At 35.3% G+C, this 22,388-nt stretch overlaps 1 protein-coding gene and 1 long non-coding RNA gene across 2 annotated transcripts in view; both read left to right on the forward strand.

The window, feature by feature from the left end:
• LOC134667803 (uncharacterized) overlaps window positions 1-22,388 on the forward strand; it is a 433,239-nt gene that overhangs the window by 232,838 nt on the left and 178,013 nt on the right. The gene's annotated exons all lie outside the window — the stretch shown is intronic.
• The window catches only part of LOC134667154 (PAS domain-containing protein cky-1-like), a 120,343-nt gene that overhangs the window by 70,921 nt on the left and 27,034 nt on the right, over window positions 1-22,388 (forward strand). The window contains exons 5-6 of the mRNA XM_063524464.1: window positions 8-97; window positions 8,798-8,971. Coding sequence (XP_063380534.1) covers window positions 8-97; window positions 8,798-8,971 — 264 coding nt within the window. The remainder of the gene's footprint in view (window positions 1-7; window positions 98-8,797; window positions 8,972-22,388) is intronic.

Here is a 22,388-nt window from a genome sequence, read left to right on the forward strand (position 1 = left end):
TTTTTAGGCTCTCAACGGTTTCCTGATGATGATGACGCAAAACGGGAAGTTGCTCTACATATCCGACAACGCAGCAGAGTATCTTGGACATTCGATGGTGAGTACATTATATTGTTGATGGCATTAAGTACAGTCTCAGGTTTTGATGAACATTTTAGTGACTTAAATATAAAGGAGTCCATGGAAAAAACTATTTGTAACTACTATAAGAGTAGGTAAATGCTTTCAAATTCTTTAGATCTTTCCTCGATATTCTTTTCGAAATCATTATTGAAGGTATATATTTTATTGTGGGACATTTATATTATAAATAAGATATATAAATACATAAAAATAAAACATAATTTAAAAAATCATACTCGTATCTTAACTACAGGTTTAATTTAATATCCTCAGTGAGTATAGTGAGTATACATCACAAATAAATGTGAAAAACCAATTACTAGCTTCGTAATAGTAGGCCTCTGGCTGACTAATAAGTATATAAGCTACGCGACCGTCAACGCTAAACTCTTTATATATTGAATCAATAGAAACATGAAACTAAAATGTCAAATGATGTAACTTAACAAATGTATAATATAATATAATAAAACTTTGGTTGGTCACCTAAATAATGAATATTTGATAAAATCGCCTGATGAGTAAGGCACAAAGGTTTGCTGTATAAAAAACCGACCCAAAACTCGTCCGCGATCCTTTTATCGCACTCAATCAAAATCAATATCAGTTAAGATTTTTCCGACGCCCCGGTGGGTCTTGCTACAAATCGTAGCGCTGACCCCAAATTACTTCCTTACTTTCGCAAATACGTATCTAGTTTAGTCGCATAGCCACTAAAACAACCCTATTATGAGGACGATAACGTTCAAATTTTAAAAGAACGAGACAGTTCCTCGTTAGCCTGCGCCCGCGCCGCCGAATTAATCACAGCGGTTTATTGTTCGGCGCATGTGAGCCACAGGTTGATCTAACTAACTAGTTATTCAATTATTTCTAACAAACCAGTTTAATTGAATTTTGTAAATTAGCTATTTATGAGCAAATCACGCTGGTTTATTTGCAGTTGTGAGAGATTTATTTGTTTAAACCATAGAAGGAAGCGGGTAAATAGATTTATCCTTTACCGGTTGATTAATTTACACGATCTTTATTAATATGTGTACGGACTTAAACATGAATGCATGGTAGATATGTAATGGTGTATACACATTGATGTGCAGTTTATATTACAGGTAAACTCTGTTTCCATTGTTTTCTTTGTAGATATAATGTTTAAACGTTAGTAATTACTTGGAATTGCTTATCTGTATTAACAAGTTAAATATTCATTTTAATTCACCAGGCAGGTTTCCCAAAAATCAAATTTTAAAATAATTATACATCCTATAGATAAGATTTCGCGGTAGGCCCGTGTGAGCCGGCGCTAGCTCTGATGTACATAATGACAGCAGTCAATATATTCAAATTGTGATTAATAACCCAGTGTTGGCAACGTTACCTTTGCGTCTTCTATTCACGTTACACAAGACAAATTCAGTAAATAGTTGATACATAATTTTATCATACTCGTATCATTGGATTACATGTTAGGCTTGACTTAACTGACCCGTTTACTGTAAAGTACCTACCTACTTACCCAAGATTAAAAAATAATGAAGTATTGATGTGGCTTTATATTTACCACATTGGTCTGCAACGCAAATTTGCCCTATACCAGAAATAAGCGCATTTGGATCACCAATATCCTTAATATTCTTTAGCGGAGAGATATAAGTAATATAAATATATTTAGCGCTGCTTATAGAGCTCAGCAAGGGTTAGGTACTTGTAAAGCTAATTTTCTTTTAACTTTAATTATCAGATGCCTAAATACACCGGATCGGATATCTAGAAGTACTAATATCAAATCCTGGCTGAAAATATAATAAGTAGGGTCGTTAGGGTTAGGGATTAGAAGTAAAGAGAGGATACAATTTGTATGTAGAAAGAGAATACCTATAACATCGATCATCAGATTATTCCTAATGTGTTACAAAATAAAGCCTGAAGGTACAACATGTTAGCAACAACGTAATTACTAACTTTTATTATTTACACAATCATTACGGCGCGGCTATATCATTTCTAACAATTATAGTGTAAGATAGATAATGTTTATCCGAAGTCCATCTCGGCCGATCGCCATAACTCAAGCTCCGGCAGGATTCCCACGATACCATTCTTATGAGCTCCATAATGTAATGATCGATACCAACTATTATTATCTACTAAAACGCCACATTCGACTTTAATTATATACCAATAAAGATCAAACTCTAACGGTATGACCCCAACCTCCGAGCAATATTTTAATGTTATTTTACAATTAAGATTAATGATAAGATTTTAGAATCATTAAGTACTTAATTCAAATATCTAGTTAAAAACAATGCAAGCTTGTTAATACATCGTTTATAAGCGCAAATCACCGAGTGGGAGTGTCCCGGTAACTGCCCGGAATGCCTGTAAATTATTTTATTAAAATTATGCCTTTAAAAACTCCGAGCTACATACCTCATGGTTATTTCTTAATTAGAAAATACATATCCGTCTATATTATTCAAAACTCTACTAGATATCTAGATTGAAAATGTATCAAAAAGTGATTAAGATACTTTCTCTCTTTAAACCTAATCAGCGGGCTCTAGTGTAGGCATTAAATGTTAACGATCGCTTTAGCGCTTGATAAGGAATTAACTTAGCATAAAGTTAACACCCATAAAGCAGCGAAGTGCTAAAACGTATGAACCACACACGTAGCAGCCGACTAGCCAGACAATAGGAACGCACAATTCAATATGCAAACCGAACAATGTAATGATAATGCCATAGACTATAGACAATGCTCTTTCGTCGCGCTAACCACTGTACCGATTTATTGATACTCAGCTATTAATACCTTTGTAATAAAACCAGCCAACCTAATAAGAGCTCTTAAATTGCAACAATTGGCCTATTTTTATTGAATGAAAGACGGCAGGGTAGGTCTTTTTAATCTGGTGCGGGCGAACGGTTCCGCGCCTATGCCTTGGGCAATATGGTATTTATCATTGCTATTGTGTGACTTTGCCCTTTCGCTGAAGGAACTGAAATGACTTTTCACATAGAGATGTGCGATTGTTCATAATGTCAATTGTTATCGTGTCGACGCCGCAGCGATAAATGCGCTGCAATCTGTACGGTGTCCTGGAAGTGTGACATCACATCAATAAATAAGTATATAATGTGTGACTAATTACGATCGCCAAGGCATGTGCGTATGTGTAATAACTCAATATGATATGTCACATTAAAAATAAAATACTTATAATAACAACTACTACAGGGCTTTAGAAGGAGAATTTAAACACACCATTTAAGCATATACTAGTTTAACTTGAATTTAACAATGTGCAAAACGTCTAAAAACCGCCCAGCCACAAATGTACATAACCGAAAGAATTCCATTCATGCCTTCATGCAATTTTGAAGCTTGCTGTTCATAGCGCATATGTTAGTGATATATTGAATGGACTATATCCGAAATGCAATTTTTATGGAAGCAAAGTTGAGATCTAATGTGTTTTAACTATGAACTCTCGTGAGACTCGAACATATTAAATTAAATTTACCTTATAAATGATCCTAATAATTTAATTTGTTCTAATACTTAAAATAGTATACATATTAAATTTAAGTATTTGAAGCCGGTTACGGGCGTATTATTCATTTTAACACTTTTCTAATAATCTATTGTACTGTGTGCTTAGAAGGCCGATTCGAGCTTACAGCTTGATGTTCATTTCATCTCATTTTGACATTGATCTCACTTGTACTAATATTGGTGCGTGTTGCTTCCATCTATTTTAACTAACACATACAGTGCAAGTACCAAATTTTATATAAATCGGTTCAGCAGTTTAATCGTGAAAAGATAACAGAGTTAATTTCGCATTTGTAAAATCATTTTTTGACTTTATATTTATTGCACATAACAGCAAAGTACAGAGACAGACAGTCAAAAGGCATTATCCACCTATAACTTTAGGTTACCTACCACTGTACTCAATTACAACATGAATTCTGTTTCTGTTTAACACAATGCTATGTTGTAAGTAATGTAAGTCCACAACGATTAATATCATGATACCTTGTTACCAATCAACATTAAACAAACACTAATTTATAACGTATTTATAATCAGCGTTTTCATATGTCCATCATTAATCTACATATCGAGCATTAAAAGAATAAGGTCATTTATTACTATGGCGTTCATTGGTGCTTAAGACTTTGTCTCCCAACGGGTGTAGTATCCGGAGGCTTGTATTCTGACCGTACATTTGTTGGGTGTAATTGAAGCGTATGATGTGGATTACAAATGTTCTGACAGATGATTTATTGGGTGTGAGAAGAGGAACTTGACTACGACAATATAACTACTAGGTTCTGAATCATAATTCAAGTATCGCCATGGCTTTCTATCTTTCAAATATCGTATAACTAATAACCTCCTAACCTCGGGTTTGACCTCGTTTCAATCCCATGTTAATATATAACCTCCAAAAATTTGCTCACAATTAAATACTTACAACTAATCTTATTGTAATACAAAACTGGACCAAATAAAGGCTTAATCCGTCAGGTTTGAAAATTATAACATTCATCATAAGAAATTGATTTAAAATCATTATTCAACAATGGTGAATTTGATACTAAATTGTTTTGTACTAATAATAATAGTATGTAAAATTAATAAAGAGCTCAAACTAGAGAGAATATTTTAGTATAAATGAAACATACTGGCTTATCTACTTTGACTATTTAATTATGTTTCTATTGAATGATGATGAAATAACGGCATAGATCACAATAATAGAATACGCATTACCTGAAGATCAAATCCAAAAATCTCACAATCAGACATAACTGGACCGATCATTTGCCGTATCAGCGGTCAATCTAAATGCTAAATAACGGGAACTATGCTGGAATCAATCGAAAACAACGAAACCCGAAGAACTACGGTGAAAGCAGAAAATAATTTCAATGATACCAAAGATATAGAGATAAATTCAATGGACCACCGCGGCGGTATTAACGCTGTGAACAAACAGATGCTGTGAGCTGTGAGTAATGAGTGCCGGCCACACTAGCGGATTCTCTTTTTATTCCATAAGTAATTATTTTTTATCAAAATGAATATCAACTTAATTGTAATATTTTTTTGTTTATATAAGGCATAATATCGAGGCTTTGGTAATGAATCTAACTAGTTAGGTAAACAGATCAAGTACCTAATTAAAGAATAATGTGGGGTTCGTATGGGACACCTCTTAAGTTTCGAGCACCTATAGACTACACGAGCGGTCTGCAACCGGCGGCCCGCGGGCCGCATGCGGCCCTGAACCTCTCGCTTGTGGCCCGCGAGCCTCCCTGGCTATTTTGTACCTATGTAATATTGACAAACGACAATGTCTGCTAAAATCACAAATATTATCAAAGTGCGGCCCGCGTCAACTTCGTTAACTACTATGTGGCCCTCGGCTGCTAAAAGGTTGCCGACCGCTGGACTACACCAATCACACCACAGAGGGACGTACCTACGCTAGGCACCAACGCAGTGTAAAAACTCAAAAGTTTTATGGTATCTACTTATGACTAGTTTGAAATAAGGGGAATTTAATTTCTGTATAATACGACACTGTACTTTACGACGCTCTTGTATTAACGGTATGTTTATCCCATTACGTTATTACGTTGTGACCGAAGTGGATCCCATGAGTTTTTCGTGACGGTACACTAAAAGTCTACGATTATAAAATAGTACTCGTAAATTCTGATAAAAACGATACAAAACTTTGTTTGCGGAACACTTATGGGATCACTTCGGCCTTGCAAATTGGTTTTTTTTTTCAATGCACTCAGATGCTACTCTCTGTGAAAGCTCTATGAAAGCGGGTGGTATAAAGCCTTTCCTCTTAGGCCGTAATTAAGCAACTACATCAAGCCTTTCATATATCACAGTGCTCAAGCGAATCTCTAGTGTGCATAAATTGCATTGTTCACATGTAGGCCCATCACTGCCCGGGGCGGATCCGCCCACAAGGAATTAGTTTATTTGTACACAATTAAATTATTTTCACTTATTGCATTATGCTGTAAGGAGGTTAAAGCCAGTGCTGGTGGTCTAGGGCTTTCAAGGAAGAATGCAAAAGGTTTCGTTGTGTGTGTGTTATTATATTAACGTCCGCTTGAATTTCCGTACTGTGCAGTACAAAATGTGTTTATATAAAATGACATAACATAGCCCTTGTTATATGTAACAATTCAAATAAAACATTCAGTTCCCATCTGCTATCAGCACAGCACACCGTAGTTGAACTCACCCACAACTACTCAACATATGTACTATGTGCACCGCGATAATACACAAAATTAAAATGTCTAATATATAACTTCCGTGAGATAATTAGGTATATGGGGCATTATCTATAAAAGGGATCTTATCGTCGATGATGGTGCTTACGCTGTACAGCGTCGCGCGGTATTGTAGGCATTTATATCGGAGCATCGTTAATAATGGTGTAAGCGCCATCGACATTAGGTCCCTAGCTATTCATAGATAACGTCACATATATTCTCTAACCACTCACAAATGAAAACTTGCTACGAAAAATGTAATTCTGATTTGTTAAAATAAAGATTCTAAATACATTGGAATGGAAAGCCATTTTATGGGATATAGCAAATAAATTAAGTAGCAAAATGACACTGAAAAAAAAAATTGAATAATGCACACGTACATCTTCTAATAACGAGAGTGGTGTTTATTACTACCACATAGGAATGAAATACAAATAGAGCGGGGATGTAAGACAAAAAGCAAACAACCCCCGTGTGCCGTCATGCGCCCCCCACACAGCGGTGCGCACGCGCGCAATTATGTCTTAACGCAGGGCGCGCGACAGGTGGGCGGGGCGTGACGCGTGACCCCGAGCAGGGTTGCCACGCGTGCTACAGCTATTTCTAATTCAATGTCAATATGGAGTCTAAAAATGTATGTAATGTATCTAATTTACATTTCAGCATTAGCTCGATCACATTTCACTCGCTCGCTCGATCACGATCGAATTTCCAAGGCTGAACAAATTCTACGCAACCCTTCCGTTGTCTATTAAAATAACTTGACCGACTTATTGGATGAAAACGATCTTGGTGTGCGAGTTAAGGTTTTGTAGGTATATGACGTAAAGGTTATTACTAAGGTCTTGTTGTTGGGTTAATAGGTTAATAGGTATTGTTGTATGTACCTAGTAAATATAATTAAAAATCGACGGAAGCTACATAAGAATAAATTTTGTCTGTTTATTCTTGGTACCTTATTCTTACTTAGGCATCCCTACCATGCTACATAATGCTTGCAATCTAGAGGAAATTTTCTTTCACTCGCTATGATTTAATTAAAGTTATTTAAGCTGTCTCGGGCTAATTGAAAGTTTACTCGGAAAGGTAAGAAATTGTTCTATAATTTATATTTGACCCTGACGTAGGAGCACAGGGGTCACATTGAAAATTATTATTTCCTCGGATATTAACTTATGATACCATACTTGATATGGGTGTACACTTTTAAAGGTAACACAGACATACATAGCTTTAGTTGTTATTCCTAAAAGGAAAACTATTATGGACGCGAAATTTAAAGCTATTACAATGAAGCTTGATTTTTATGTTATTGTACCTACCATTACATTACTAGTTTGGTTAATATTTCGGTAATTGCGCATAAAGACACATATCAAGAGGCCTTCATGTCAAAACATTCATTTCCTTATGGCCTGAAAATAATGCCTTAAGTTTGATATAAACTTGCAGTTTTCGAGTCCGGTCAATATGTCTGTCGTAGTCAGGTCTCGTGGGTTTTAGGCACCATGTACCATTAATGAAATCCAAAGTGTCGTACTGTACATTTCCGTCAAAACCAAGGTAGGCTACGCGTAGACCGTCTAGACCCCAGGCAACGGTACAAAGGTGCCGGGCGCGCGATTAAAATAATACCTTGCGGTCGCTCACTGATGAAAATGTCGACGCAATCTCCCCTAAGTATACGGCTGTTTAAAAATAAAAGCGTTTAACGAACTCTGCGGCGACGGGGTTCCGCAATTACCATTCCATGCTAGCATTTCTTTTGTTTGGCTTGATAGTTTTCATGCGGTATACTGTTGTTTGAGCAGTATGTGCATTTTTATGGCATGTATTCTTTTAATTTAAAAATTATATCGTATGACGTGCTATGATAGCACTGCTATCCTTTCCCGTGCGAGAAAGCTGATCGTACGCGGTTCAACTAGGAATTCTCCACGGCTATGTATTATATTAATTGTCAAGATGCTTCCTTATTTAAAAATCAGTTCAAATCAGACACTAGACTTTTTGTACTTCTATTTCTAACGTCGATGACTTCCATGTTGCACCAGTCGACTAAAGTTAAAAATCGCATTTAAATAATAACTAGCGTATTAACCGAGGCCGTTCGTATGGAATGCGAATACTCGTCGTAAAACTCTGACAACCAGAACAAATCCAAATACGACTTCACAATACTTTACTACACTTATATCGACCGGGATATGGATATGTGCATATGACTCTCGATATTTCGACCCAGTGCATGCATCTTCTTCATGGTCGGAGTTGGTTGTTACGGTCGATATAAGTTTAGTGAAACCAACCGTGAACCATTCAAAACTATTAACGTCCTCTTTTTCTACAGGAAGACCTGCTTATCCACGGGGACAGTGTGTACGACGTGATAGACAAGCAAGACCAGCAGGCGGTGAGGGGGGAGCTGTCCCGGGCGCCGGCGGACGGCGAGGACCGCGTGTTCCTGTGCCGCATGAATGTGGCCAGGAACGCGAGGAGGCAGATGCGATTTGGTGACCAGAAGGTGAGCTACATTTTGTGCTTGGAATTAAAAAGATGCACGAGGAAAACATAAGTTTTAGGTATATAATCAATTTCATTGTACAGTCGCCATCGATATATTGTAGCGGCCGAAGCGGAAAAAATATCTGAACACTCAACTCTGAACGCCTTGAAAATAGAGACGTGGACGTAGAAAAATCTACCTATCTATAGTAAGAATTTTCTCAAATGATTTTTACGCCTAAGACGCTATACTAATCTGTTAAACAAAAGCCATTGTTTCTCTTGTGCGAGCGATCAGCTCCTGTGTATAGAGCGTGCCACAGCAACAATGTCATTTAAAAAAACTATGAATTATTAGGACACATCAATTCATTGTGTGAAACAAGAAACTCTACTGATCTCGAAAGGTTGAAAATGCAACTGCAGAAAATGCAGCTGAAAATGTTTCAATAGTTTAAAACTTTAAACTATTGTAGCGATTTTAAATAAATATTAGCATAATTTTGGATTAGCAAAATTTCCGTATACCTACTTACTATATAATTATTATATATTTATGTATAGTCATATCAAGCAAGGTATTATCTACATAGGTTAAATTGGAACGTAACAGTTACGTTTCAATGTTCTTAAGCTAATCTTTCAATGCCTAATTTCATTAATTAGTCATTGAAATATTCGCAGTTATAGAACCGATCTAAACGAATAATTTCTAATTACATATCTATGCCGATTTGATACCTTGTGAACTAGCTTGGCATGATATTTCGCATCATTAAACATCAAGCTGTTACCTGGATTATTGACAGTCTAATTTTAACTTTTTTTAACTTTGATTGAAATCGTTGCCTACCTTATTACTTTTTACATTTCTTTGACAGCTACGTACCTACGTAGAGTTGGTTATTAACAAAATGGTAATTAAAAAGCTGTAATCAATTCGAAAGTTAATTAATATGGTACAGAAATGGTCAATACGGATACCAGTGTTCTGCGATTAGAGACCCGTCAATAAAGGTGGAATATTTAAAAAGGTACAATATTTAGGGAAATTATTCAAGTTGTCCAACAAAACAAGTTTTCATTTGAACTATCGTTTATATCTAGCAAATCGTTAAAGAACTTATTTTGAGCTCTGGTTTCTCTCTCCTGTTATAAAAAACGTCAGAAACGTAAATACTTGAACATAATTACCGTAATTTACGTACGGAACCAATAAAGTTTAATTCTACTGCACACTTCCACTCGTTTCTAAACAGCATATTATAACACGTGACCCGAACGATGCGAGAGTTCAATTTTGAAATATTACATATAAAATTGATGAGAGCGTAATTAACGAGTTCACTTTCAAATAATTTAAGTGAATATTAAGTAAGTATCTTGTACAAAAAAACGTCTAACAGGTGCTCGTTGATGAGTTTAAATAAAATATGTTATTAATTAGGTAATATATAATTAAATAATTATTTATAGGCACGTACAATTCCATTATATGTTAAAACGCATTTTATTTGTTCTAGATATAAAATATGATTTTGATATTAAATTTCAAAATATCCCTACCAATAATGCTTAAGTAACTACGAATACATCTGTCTGTTAGTTACTTCTTCACGCAGAAGAAGTAGCAGGCCGATGTCAAGTCTATTCTGTCTTGATATAACTCCCTGTATTAATATAACTATCACCCTTAAGAAATTTAACTAATTTCCTCTTTTATATATGCATGAAACGAAACAGCATAGTTCTTAAGCCTTAACTCCAGATGTCCAATCCAAACCAACTCCGTCAATACATCGAAGCTTTTACACGATACGAGGTACTTAATTGAAAGAGCACGCATTAGCCTGAGAATCGTTTGATAATTATTTCCTTGTGGTAATAAACCCGCTATAACCAGCTTATCTGATGGTTCTGTTTTTATTAGCACTATTATCTTGTTCGCACTTACTCGCCCAAGTGTACGGTATGATTATTTTAATGGAAACATGTGGTTCAATTTATGTTCACAAATGAGCTGGTTATTTTTTTCTTGGCTTGAAACTTTCCGTATAATTTTAACGTTGACTATTTTTTAGAAACTAGTCTTCATAAAGAATATCGTATGAAATAAATTTATGTTACCATCATAAAATTAATAAATGTCATTCTATAAATACAGTTGTTAATGATACCAACTTCTGCCCACATCACACTAAACTACTATGATAGATGGCCTAAGTACCAACTTTACACATAATAAGCGGACGTATTGTAAAATTGATGAACTGCCTTACCAATGATGATAATTTGTAGTATTTTAGATCCATAAAACTTTTACTCTTTTATAGCTGCAGTCTATATTAATTTTATCGATCACCGTTTGATTTACTGGCCGGGAAAGGTTAACTTTTTGGACAGGTTTACGATGAGAGTCAGGAAAGCATTTATTTATTACCGTTATTTACTTACAGGCGTAAATATTAGATTCATATTTGGCGTTCAGAACCTATGTAAGTAGGTAGTATACAGGATGGAATTTTTCAATGGGGTGCTAAGGGCAGCTACCTGATGCCGCGCTGTTACGAGAAAATGGTCTTACGAGACCTTTCCTCACTGTTTAATTAAGGACAATTGTCATTAAAAAGATTTTGGAGAAAATGTAATCAGCGACAAAATCATCCTCTGTGACAAATAATTCTGATGACACCAATCAATTTCGTCATATCATCAATTTCTATAAAGAATCAAAAGCTTCTTAGAGATCAACCTATTTTAGGGCTTTCGAAAAACCACAAATAAAAATAATATTTTTCATTCATTTAATATGAAAAAAATATTAATAATAATAAAAAGAAATATTTTCAGATCCCACTAATCCCACTATTATTTTTCACAGGTTAATTGATCAAATATATACGTACGACAAATTAATTCCCAATATGTATACAAGCTCCCACGCTGAATAGGAACCAGGCAAAACATTGAAACGTTTGAGAATAACTAATGCACGCAGTCGCGGCCAACTCGTAAGCGATTAATAAACTCGCGCGCACGTGCGCGTGCGACTCCTTTAATATTAGTACGCTTACGTAGGTACCTTACCATTTAGTCACTCTGCACTTCTTTTTGGTAGTGTTTGGCCGGATACCGAATACCGGATATTCGGCCTGACCATCGGCCGAATATCCGATATCCGGCCGCCGAATATTCGGCCGGCAAAACTATACCTACATTTCGGTTATTCAGGGGCGCATTATGCAAGTTTGCGGACACATCTTTAGGTTCGAAATGAGTGCGCGTGCAAGTCAGTGGAATGTTAAAATTGTGTTAAAATAATAAAGAAGTACGATTATGACCGTGTCTGATTCTTAAATAAAATTTGTTTACTCCAAAATATAGTAGAACACTATCCGGTATCCGGCCGGATAGTAAAATAATTGCCGGATAGGCCGGATACCGGATAGTAACCGGATATCCGGTGCATCTCTAGTAACAATATGGTCTTTATAAATACTAGCCACCTTAACTGTTTGTTTCCGCAAAATTAGCTAGTTTAATGCAGTTTTGATAGATGCATTGTGCATTGGTAAATTTGTAGGTAAGTAACTGATCTATCAACATCACTATTACTACACCTTAAAATAAAGTCCCCCGCCGTGTCTGTCTGTTTATATGTTTGTTCGCGATAAACTCAAAAACTACTGAAAGGATTTTCATGCGGTTTTCATCTATTAATAGAGTGATTCTTGAGTAAGGTTTCGGTGTATAATTTGTTAACCCGTGCGAAGCCGGGGTGGGTCGCCATATTGCGACTAGCGAGTCAATGTCATATAATTAAACAACGATATTAAAATATTCTTACCCCTTATTCAACATGGCACGACCAAAGACTTATAATGCTTATTCTTTCTTTGACCACGTGGTTTTCTGCAACAAATATACGATTACTTATATATGTAAATTCTTAACAACTATAACAATTTTTCCCCGATTTTAGGGTTGGTCCCATAGTAAAAGTAGCTCAGTTTACCGAGTAAAATCAAGCCCTGGATTTAAAGCCCCATGGTCAGACACACCATGTATACGATCACTGAAGTAAATTCTTAACAACTATAACAATATTGTTCTCTCTGTTATATGAGAAAATCAAATGGTTTTGAGTTTTAGTTTGTGCTTCACAAATATAGATACAACAAAAAACTTTTGTTTCTATTCAGTTAAGCTCTGAAGCTTAATGAAAACATTGCTACGCGTGCGCAGTGCTCACTTTTATGTGGCATTATGGTAATGATGTTTTAATAAATATCTAGGCTTCGCAAGGTACATTATTTGCGTATTCTTACATTTCCAGTGCAACAACATTTTAATAATGTATACTTATCCTGTGTTTTGCTAAGGTGATCCTTTTTATTTCAAATAACTTTCAAGAGAGATAATTAACAGAATGTCGTCGAATAATTCGCGCATAACTCATACCTTACTACAATTATATTGACTTTATCTAAAATTTATAATGACATTATTATAAATTGAATAATAAATCACAAAACTAAATAATTTAGCACTTTGCAGCGCAATAAGGAAATATCCAGTACATTGTTTATGATAATAAGGGCCTGAGTTATAGTTTAGTTGACAATAAATGAATTAGAAGTTTCAACAACACCTACTGGTATAAGGTGTATTCGGGTAAATTCAAATATTAAAGTTTGTCGGGTAATTTCGAAAATGGACCCAAATATGATGAAATTTGGATCTATTTTAGGAATTAGCCTACATTCTGAAGTATTATTTTTTACCCGAATATATCTACGTTTATTTGCTTATGTTTTTGATTTATATTTTTTTATGTGATCTATTTATTCTTAAACCATTTGATGATATAATCAAAATATGAACATATGTTTGAAGGTACCTTTAAAAATGTATTTACACTGTGAATACAAAGCTATATCTATATATTTTAATTCCTACTAACAGATACCAACTAAATAAACACAGTTTGCTCAATCTCTTAGTAGTTTCAGCTATCCGGGGCCCGGTATCGGTTGATGAAGTTAAGAACGACGGCCACTAATGAGGCTTATCGACGCGCCGCCGCGATGACACGGCCGATGGCTGCGTTTGCGCATTGAACACGCCCCTTGTTAGTGGACAGTCACTGTGACAGCAGCTTATAACAGCCTTATCAATGGGTATGGTCGTATAGGTCAAAGGCTGATAAGACCTGCCAAAGCGACCAACAATCCTATCGTTTTAATAAAAGAAAATCCGCTTATCCGCTTCGTAAGTCTCACTTCAAGAAGTAATTTTTAATGCAAACGTTTAAATATTATAAGTACTCAGTACTTATGAGAACTATGCGACGATACTCTAGGTACCTACGTAAAGTTATTAGCAAAGTGATTGCGCTGTTATTGTTTCTACTCCGAAGTATTGTCGTATAACACTATTTACAGATATGATGTCTAAAGATTATATTGCATACCTTTAATCCTCGTCGAAATGTTCAATACTGTTATAAAATATATTGTCACTTGCGTAGTCGTCATCGCTATCAAAATTTTCTCTAATCAATAAGTCTTTCAGCTCGCATTTCTCGTTATATCGTCTTCTTTTATTAACACAAGAACGATCTATCACTTGGTAAAACGCGAAACCAACAGCTGCTATAATACCAGTCCATAAAACAGTGTCATAGTTTGTCCAACCTTCAGTACTTTCTTTATTACTCTTACTATATTTGATGGCAGTTGACTTAACTACTTCTTTAACTTTAAATGGATAACTGTTCAAACTTCCATGGACATCAATAGCCAATCGGTTAAAAACAGATCTGCCGAGCCAATCTGCTAGATGTCTTTTATCAAGTTGACGCAATCTATGCGCTACGTCCACATGGCTCCTGCCTTTGCCACCGCCTTTTGAGTCTTCACTGTTCCATGTCAATAGTAGTTGTATACACGGCACTTTTCTAGGAACTTTTTTCACTGCATCTGATAAACGGCTAGGGAGCGCATAGTTAAGGTTCCGCAAAGATACTACCAATTTACGACAATCGGTTATAGATAAATGCTTTGCTATGTAGGTGAAATCTGATTTAGTCATGTCAATAGTACATTGCACATGGAAGAAATCTTTGAAACAAATACAAAGTACAATCCACACAATCGCTTGTTTAGTTCTCATAATTATTTTGTAGTCCATTCTCATCTTTTGTGAAAAGCATAATTTCATTGACACATTGATGTTACATTGATGACGTACCTCTCAAAAGACCAAAAAGTTAAGAGTATAGATAGGTGTTAATAGTTTGGTTGTTTCTTAAACGGTGTTCTAAAAACGGTATTACACGCAATCTAAAAAAAGCAACAGAAGGAAAATCGTAAAAGAAGAATCTGTTGTGTTACAGTAGTTTCTTAGTAATTTGAACTGATCTCTGACCCGGTTTTTTCTCATTCAGTAGGCGTTTGCTTGTGTTTTTCTGGTCGTATTCTCGGAATGCCGATGTGTAATCGCACGCGGCCGGTTACCGACTGTAAAAACTGCAAAGCACGTCCAATGCAGTTCGTCGCAGTTCTTGACACCCAGTGATCGGTTGTCAATCAGTATCTCGTAACTGTAGAAAATATTACAACTGTCGCTGTTATGCTACGCCTAGTCGTAAATATGCACATAGTTGTAATTTTATAATTATGAACATTCATTTTTATGGTTCTGTAGTCAACTATTAGGAACCCTTATAGTTTCGCCATGTCCGTCTGTCCGTCCGTCCGCGGCTTGCTCGGTAGTCGTTAGAGCTAGAAAGCTGTGATTTGACATGCATGTACAAGTCAATTATGCCGACAAAGTGGTAAAATAAAATCTAAAAAAAATTTTTTTAGGGTACCTCCCCTACACGTAAAGTGGGGATGTAATTTTTTTTCGCTTCAACCCTAAAGAGTGAGATATCGTTGAAAAGGTCTTTCAAAACGAATAGGGGTCTTCAACAATCATGTTTTGATAAAGTTATCAGAGCAACTTCCTTACAAAGAGTGCAACCTTTTATCTATTCGAGCTCCAAGCATAACATCTGCGAAGAAAGTATTTATTCTCTATTGCTCTCTATCGAAATCTTACATATTATCTAAATAAATTATACCTAACGCCACAGCTTCGCAACAAATTGTCAAAAATATGCGAGATTGCGATGCATTGATAATCAATCACATGGAATAATATTTCTCTGGATTACATTGGTTCTTATTGAATATACCTATATACCTATTGTTACAACTTCTAAAACGTAAGACCGCCGTTGAGATATAAATTATCCCGAGTCCATTATTTACATGAAGCCTTCAATATCTTATCAACAAGCGTCTTACACTAACAGCGCTTTATTAAAGGCTCGTATTTAACACTATCGGCTTTTACAGCGTCGTTAAGTACAAAGTGCATGACTCTATCGGACGTGTCACCCGTTTGTACTGCAAATATTGCTGTAAACATAATTTAATCATCATTCAGGTTGATATTAAACTGTGTTTTACTCGCAGTGATCCCATCCAAGGATATAATAAAATGACGTACCTAAACCTGTTGTCTTTCTTGCTAGGAACTCCATTTTTTCATATTACCTACTTCTATTAAGTCTTGTCCCATGAGGATGATCTAATTCTTTCGCTTCTAAAATATATTTTTTTAGACAGCATATATTAAGAAGATATTTTCTATAAGTATAAAGTAAGTAAAAGTTAATTAGATTAATTTCCAAAAACGTACACTTCCTTGTAGTAGTTGTGTGTAGTAGTTGTTGTTGTTGTGTTGTATGTACGTCTAAATGCTTATTAATGTACTTATTCAAAATAGGTAGGTAGGTAGGTTCCTCTATTCCTTCAAAAATATTTATCATTGAAATGCTATAGAATAAACATGACAAATTTATCAAGTGCACGTCGTTTTATAATATCGGTGTTATTGATATTGCAATAAATACAACCGATCAAAGGGCATACTCAAAACACTAAGGTGTTTAATATTTTATAGACATTTCGATAGCAGCATTATGCGGGAACACTTTCCCAGATTAACTTGGGCCTAACTGCTGAACTAAAGTGTGCCTTGCGCAAGCGTCGCTTAGCGCTAATGGGTATGCGGTCACGAAACCGACACACACTAAATCCTAGCAGTATCTCTTCTAGACGAAAAATTTAATTTTGTTAAAGTGGGTTCTTTTCTCAGAGACTGTTCTACTGTTCTGACTGTTCTCTGAAACGTTACTGAACTGATATAGGAGAGGATACATTTTAGATAATTACACATTTTAACGGTGTCAATGATCAATTGATAAATTGAAAAAGCTAGCGTTACCCTGGAAGAGTGTTCCACTGCTAAGTAAAGCCCTCTGCCTTGCCAATTGATCCTATCGACTGCACACTCCTGTCACTCTTCACAATATTTCTATGTGCTAAATAATTGTATGTATTAAGGTAAGCACATAAGTGCGTACCGTATCGTTATTTATTACCTTAAAATCTTTCTTACCAAACTAAAGCAGCCCTCGAATATACAATGTTAATACCTACTATCGCAATTTATTAACCGCAACAGAACGTATTGCTCGCAATCGACCTTTAAACCGACGGGGAATTTTATATAACAAGCCAAGTTATCAATAACGCGCCCGCTGGTGGTCGGCCACCACGCGCCGTTGCAGAAACCTATACGTACCTACCTGCTCTAACCACTCCAATTAATCAAATCTCGGCCTTTCTCCCCATCAATTACTGGCCGAAATTTTAACTCCCATTATGTCTCTGTAGCGTCACCAAAACCATCGATCACACGATCTACAAAAACATAAGTCTTAATGTAATTAGATGTTTTACAACTCATTTTCGACCTTATGTCTTCCATATTAATATACTTTTTATGGTTTCGAAAGTGTATCGGTAACTGTATGTGTAATCCGTGTCTGTGCGCATAGCATAAGTCTAATCGTACTTAGCACATTCCAAGACACAAAACATCAGAAACGCGGAGCATCATTATTATACAATGACAAAAGAAACTTGTGCAACTAGTTAAAATATACATTCTTGTGGGTACTGACTGGAGAAAAGCCAGCGTCGAATAATCATTTGGATAAGTTTTATTTATTGGGAAAAACTGGCGATACTTAAGTCTTTTTCAATATGTATTTTCTTTCCTTTTTACGTTATTATTAATATAGTAAACTAAATTAAACTACTCTTGGATACGTATATTTTAATATAGGTATCTCTGAGCTCTGAAATACATAATAGGTACATAAGTACCTAAATATGAAAAATCTGAAGTATTCATATCACATTCATTCATGCAACAATTTCAGGCCAGCAATGATAAGACTCACCACAACGACTATTCTCGTGCTATTGGGTTTTTTTGAAAAATGAATAAGTAGTTGAATATTATGTACATTCAAGTGCTTCTGATCGCACAATTCACGCAACATTTTTTTAATTCGGCTTGCTCGATTTCTGTATGCTGTCGGTACTTAGGATCCAAGTTGACCTTATTCCGTATTATAATAATGGCGTTGATCGTTTCTATACGCAACATTCCTAGCAGGCTCACTTCGTGTATTAACCAATATCACAATGTAACTACATGTCCCTAGCTACTAAACTAACATAACTGCGTTCCCGTTGCCAGGGAGGTTTTGGGATTATACTGAGCAGCTTTTACTATGGGACCAACCCCGAAAACGCAAAAAAAAATACCCTCCCATAGAAAATTGACCACACAAACCAAAATGTATGAAACAGTCAACATTTTTTCACTATTTCAGGGTTGGTCCCATAATAAAAGTTGCTCAGTATAATATCAAAACCTCGCTGGCAACGGGAATGTAGTTATTTTTTAGCCATCCTGTATATTGTGCAGCAATAAATTTAGCCCATCTAGGTGAAGAATCGCAATGTCAACTTTAAATGCAAGGCCATGTAATATACATATAACATAAATAATATTATATTTTATATCTGGATTATTTTTAAAAAACAGTAGGATTCTTAGGTCGACCTGAGAGTTTTTTAACGAGTACCTTCAGTCGCAGACTGCCAATCACCTAGTTCCAAAAGAGTCGTAGGTAACCTCATAGGGTTACACAACCAACAAATGTAAAGGCGTTGATGGTCTGTAAAACATCTCATGTTATCTTTGAACACAACATAAACCCGCACTTGAACTTCAATGAAGCTATAATGCCTTCATTCATGCGCGAACGCCTTGCTCTTATAAACATTTTGAACATGTCATTATGTTATGTAGATCCCTCACAGTATACTTTTGCAGCCGTGAACTAAAATTTAAACGATAATAGACCCTACTACGGTTAATTTAGCTACGACGGCATTCCATATTTCTGGATTAACCATCGAACTTGGCCTTTTAAAGCAAATACACAAACTTAACAAGAAAAGGTCGATAATATTAACCATGCATTCAGTAACTCGTCATCTCTCTATTCATGATATTCTATGTAAACCTTTTGATAGTTTTGTTGATCGACCGTTTTGAAATATATATAAAATAAGATAACAAAGTAACAAAGTCTGACACAACAATTTAAGTATTATTTTTTTAACCATATATTATATATACCAATTTTAAATACTTAAGTCTAAGAATTCATAGTTAGGATACCTAGACCATTTTATGCTCACTTATATTTCCTACAAATTGAAGTAAAGTAGAAATAATACTAATTATCGAGTAAAAAGATTAACTGTCTATTTATTCCTTATATATATCCGCTAAGATCTAAAAGCCGTACCTTGACCAGGAAACCAACTGACCTCAACACACGCTTTGTTTAGGTACCTACTCGTAATATACTCGTATCTCCGGATGTCACTTAATCTAACAAGATCCTAGACGTAATTGCTTGTCAAAATGTTAAAAGTCTTGACTGATTGACATTACAAAGTTACAGTATAAAAAGTGTAATTACAACAAGACTGAGCAGGAACATTCAACGAAAATTTTGGGTTAAGGAAACATACATTGTGATGAGATTCAAATTACGAATGTATGGCGCAAATTCAATTCCAATTGCCAAAAAACACTTGCTTTTATATAATTACCAAGAACCGGTACAATTCACCAGCACCAAACATAAATGCTCGCTGATTGATCGCATCACCTTCGAGCAGAATCAATAGATTTCACAACCCGCAACCTTCGAGCCCGGCCTTCGTAATTAAAGAAGACGAATCACAATTCCCGTAGTTTATAGATACCTCTAATTATATGTATTTGATGTTTTCTATACGGTGTGACGAAAGAAGCCTCATTCGGACGGTCATTACTGGAATTAATATACCTACGTGTCAGTTCGAGAGGTCCATGTAATGATTGGTACTCGATTTTTAGAGTCCGTGAGAACACGGCCAAATGATATGTCTCTGTACGTAGCTTTTTGCTCAATAGGCTAATTTGTTTCATGTATCATTCAATTGAGTTTCCCTTTGTAATTGATATAGCCGCTAATGTGCATTCAAATTGGTGTTAGAGTTCATCAAGTAACGCCTCTTTTCCAATTCCTACTTACTGGGATTGTTTCACTTTAAATGCAATTTTTAATTGCTTTCAAGAATTAGCAAATATTAAGATATTTCATATATTATCATTTCTAAATAGACATTTTGTCTACTGAAGTTGATATGAGCGTAAATTTGTATCACCATCATTATTTATTCACATTATATATCGTCGGATGACAAGCAAAAGTCACTAACTAACACCATTGAAATTATTGGACCATAAACCGTGTTACAAGTGTAATAAAGTGCACTGTTACTTTAATTTTTTGATAGTACTTAGTGACTTTTGCTTGTCACCCGACGAATATAACGACCTATTTTGTTTATTACAAACTACCTACTTTACTACTACTGTATTACAAATTCTACACGCAGATTTACTTAGCAATTTGTGCGATTTGAGCTAAACTTATCGAATGAACCAACTTCCTTACAAGTGTACCAATAAAATCCATTTTCAAGTGTTAAGAGCAAACGTTTAAAGCATTACGTCATGCCTTCTTTGAAGTAAATAGAAGTGGTTACAGTATAAATTAGTACTCAATATTATTAACTCAACGAGTAAGTGCAGGCGTCAATCAAACTTGAAAGTTAGCTGTTACGACTGACTCCCCTAGTCACTCAATCTTGGAACCGAATGTATTAAGTAAAGTGTTGCAATTGGGTGAATCTCAATATTTATTAAGCTGGCTCTAATAGCAATTAGCTACCTAAATGTAAAGGAAAATAGAGTGAACATAACTAGTGTTGTCATGATAAGTTAAATCCCTTGATTATATTAATATTAAAAAAATCTGCGGTCTTCGAATGCTGCTAGTAGTTCATTTACATTACATTATATACTTTTGATTTATTAATTGATAAAAAGTATAGAAATTACAAATTGAATCACAACTAAAAACGTATACAAACAAAGCGCTCTCTGCCGTTCCCGGTGCGAAGGTGCTCATGATGCTAGCAGCTTTTCCACTCTACATTCGGAACGGGAGGTCCCCTTTCTGTCTGAGTCGCGTGCTTCCCGTCAGCTCCCCAGCAACTCGCCGTTTCCACTGCAAAAAGGGAGAAATATGTAAATAAATTAAAATTGCATTTCAATAAACTTACTTTTTCTAATTCATAAAGTAAAAAGTGTTAACTGTCTTCTCTGATCGCTAAAGGTTTTCAATTTGTAAACGTTAAGGGTTGCAGTTCAATTTATTAGTTTTCAAGGCTATTATACATATATACTGAATTCCATTTTAATTTTATATTCCGATATACATCTAGCGAGTTATTTAAATGGAAATTGTGTGATTGTAAACCGATAAGCCGTATTTTAGGACAGATTTGAAATGTAAAATAGCAATTTCAGTGCTAGCCTTTACGTAAGTACTTACCTCAAAATCAGATAAGTTAACACGTGGCAAAAACAATTTTAATCTTAAAATAAATACTCAGTAGTCACCAGTTTAAATGCTAAACCGATATAAAACCGCGGCCGTAGAATCTGAAATTCACACCGAATACGATAAAACGTATTTAAATAAAGGCTCATGTCCACAAAACATTCGGTGTGGCGTCGTTAGCTGCAGGAGATGCATTTATTTATGAAATGTAAATGCACTGATTGTAATAACAAAACTCGAAGGCACTGCTCTCCTCTATATTAAGATGTATTATTTGCATACTGTATGTGTATACTATTGTAAGAGTGTGACCGAGGCTACGGGTGGCAAATCTGATAGCAACCTTTGTATCCACATTTACTCTTGTTTCTAAACCTATTTTTAGCTTACAGCTTGAGAAATATTACATCCATATGCTTGGGTCAGCCTAAAACGTAAATTGATAGGATAAGATAAAAAAAGTTCAAAGTTTGAATATTATCGTTGTAGTTAAGTA

The sequence above is a fragment of the Cydia fagiglandana genome, chromosome 1 (assembly GCF_963556715.1).
Source record: "Cydia fagiglandana chromosome 1, ilCydFagi1.1, whole genome shotgun sequence".
NCBI lineage: Eukaryota > Metazoa > Arthropoda > Insecta > Lepidoptera > Tortricidae > Cydia > Cydia fagiglandana.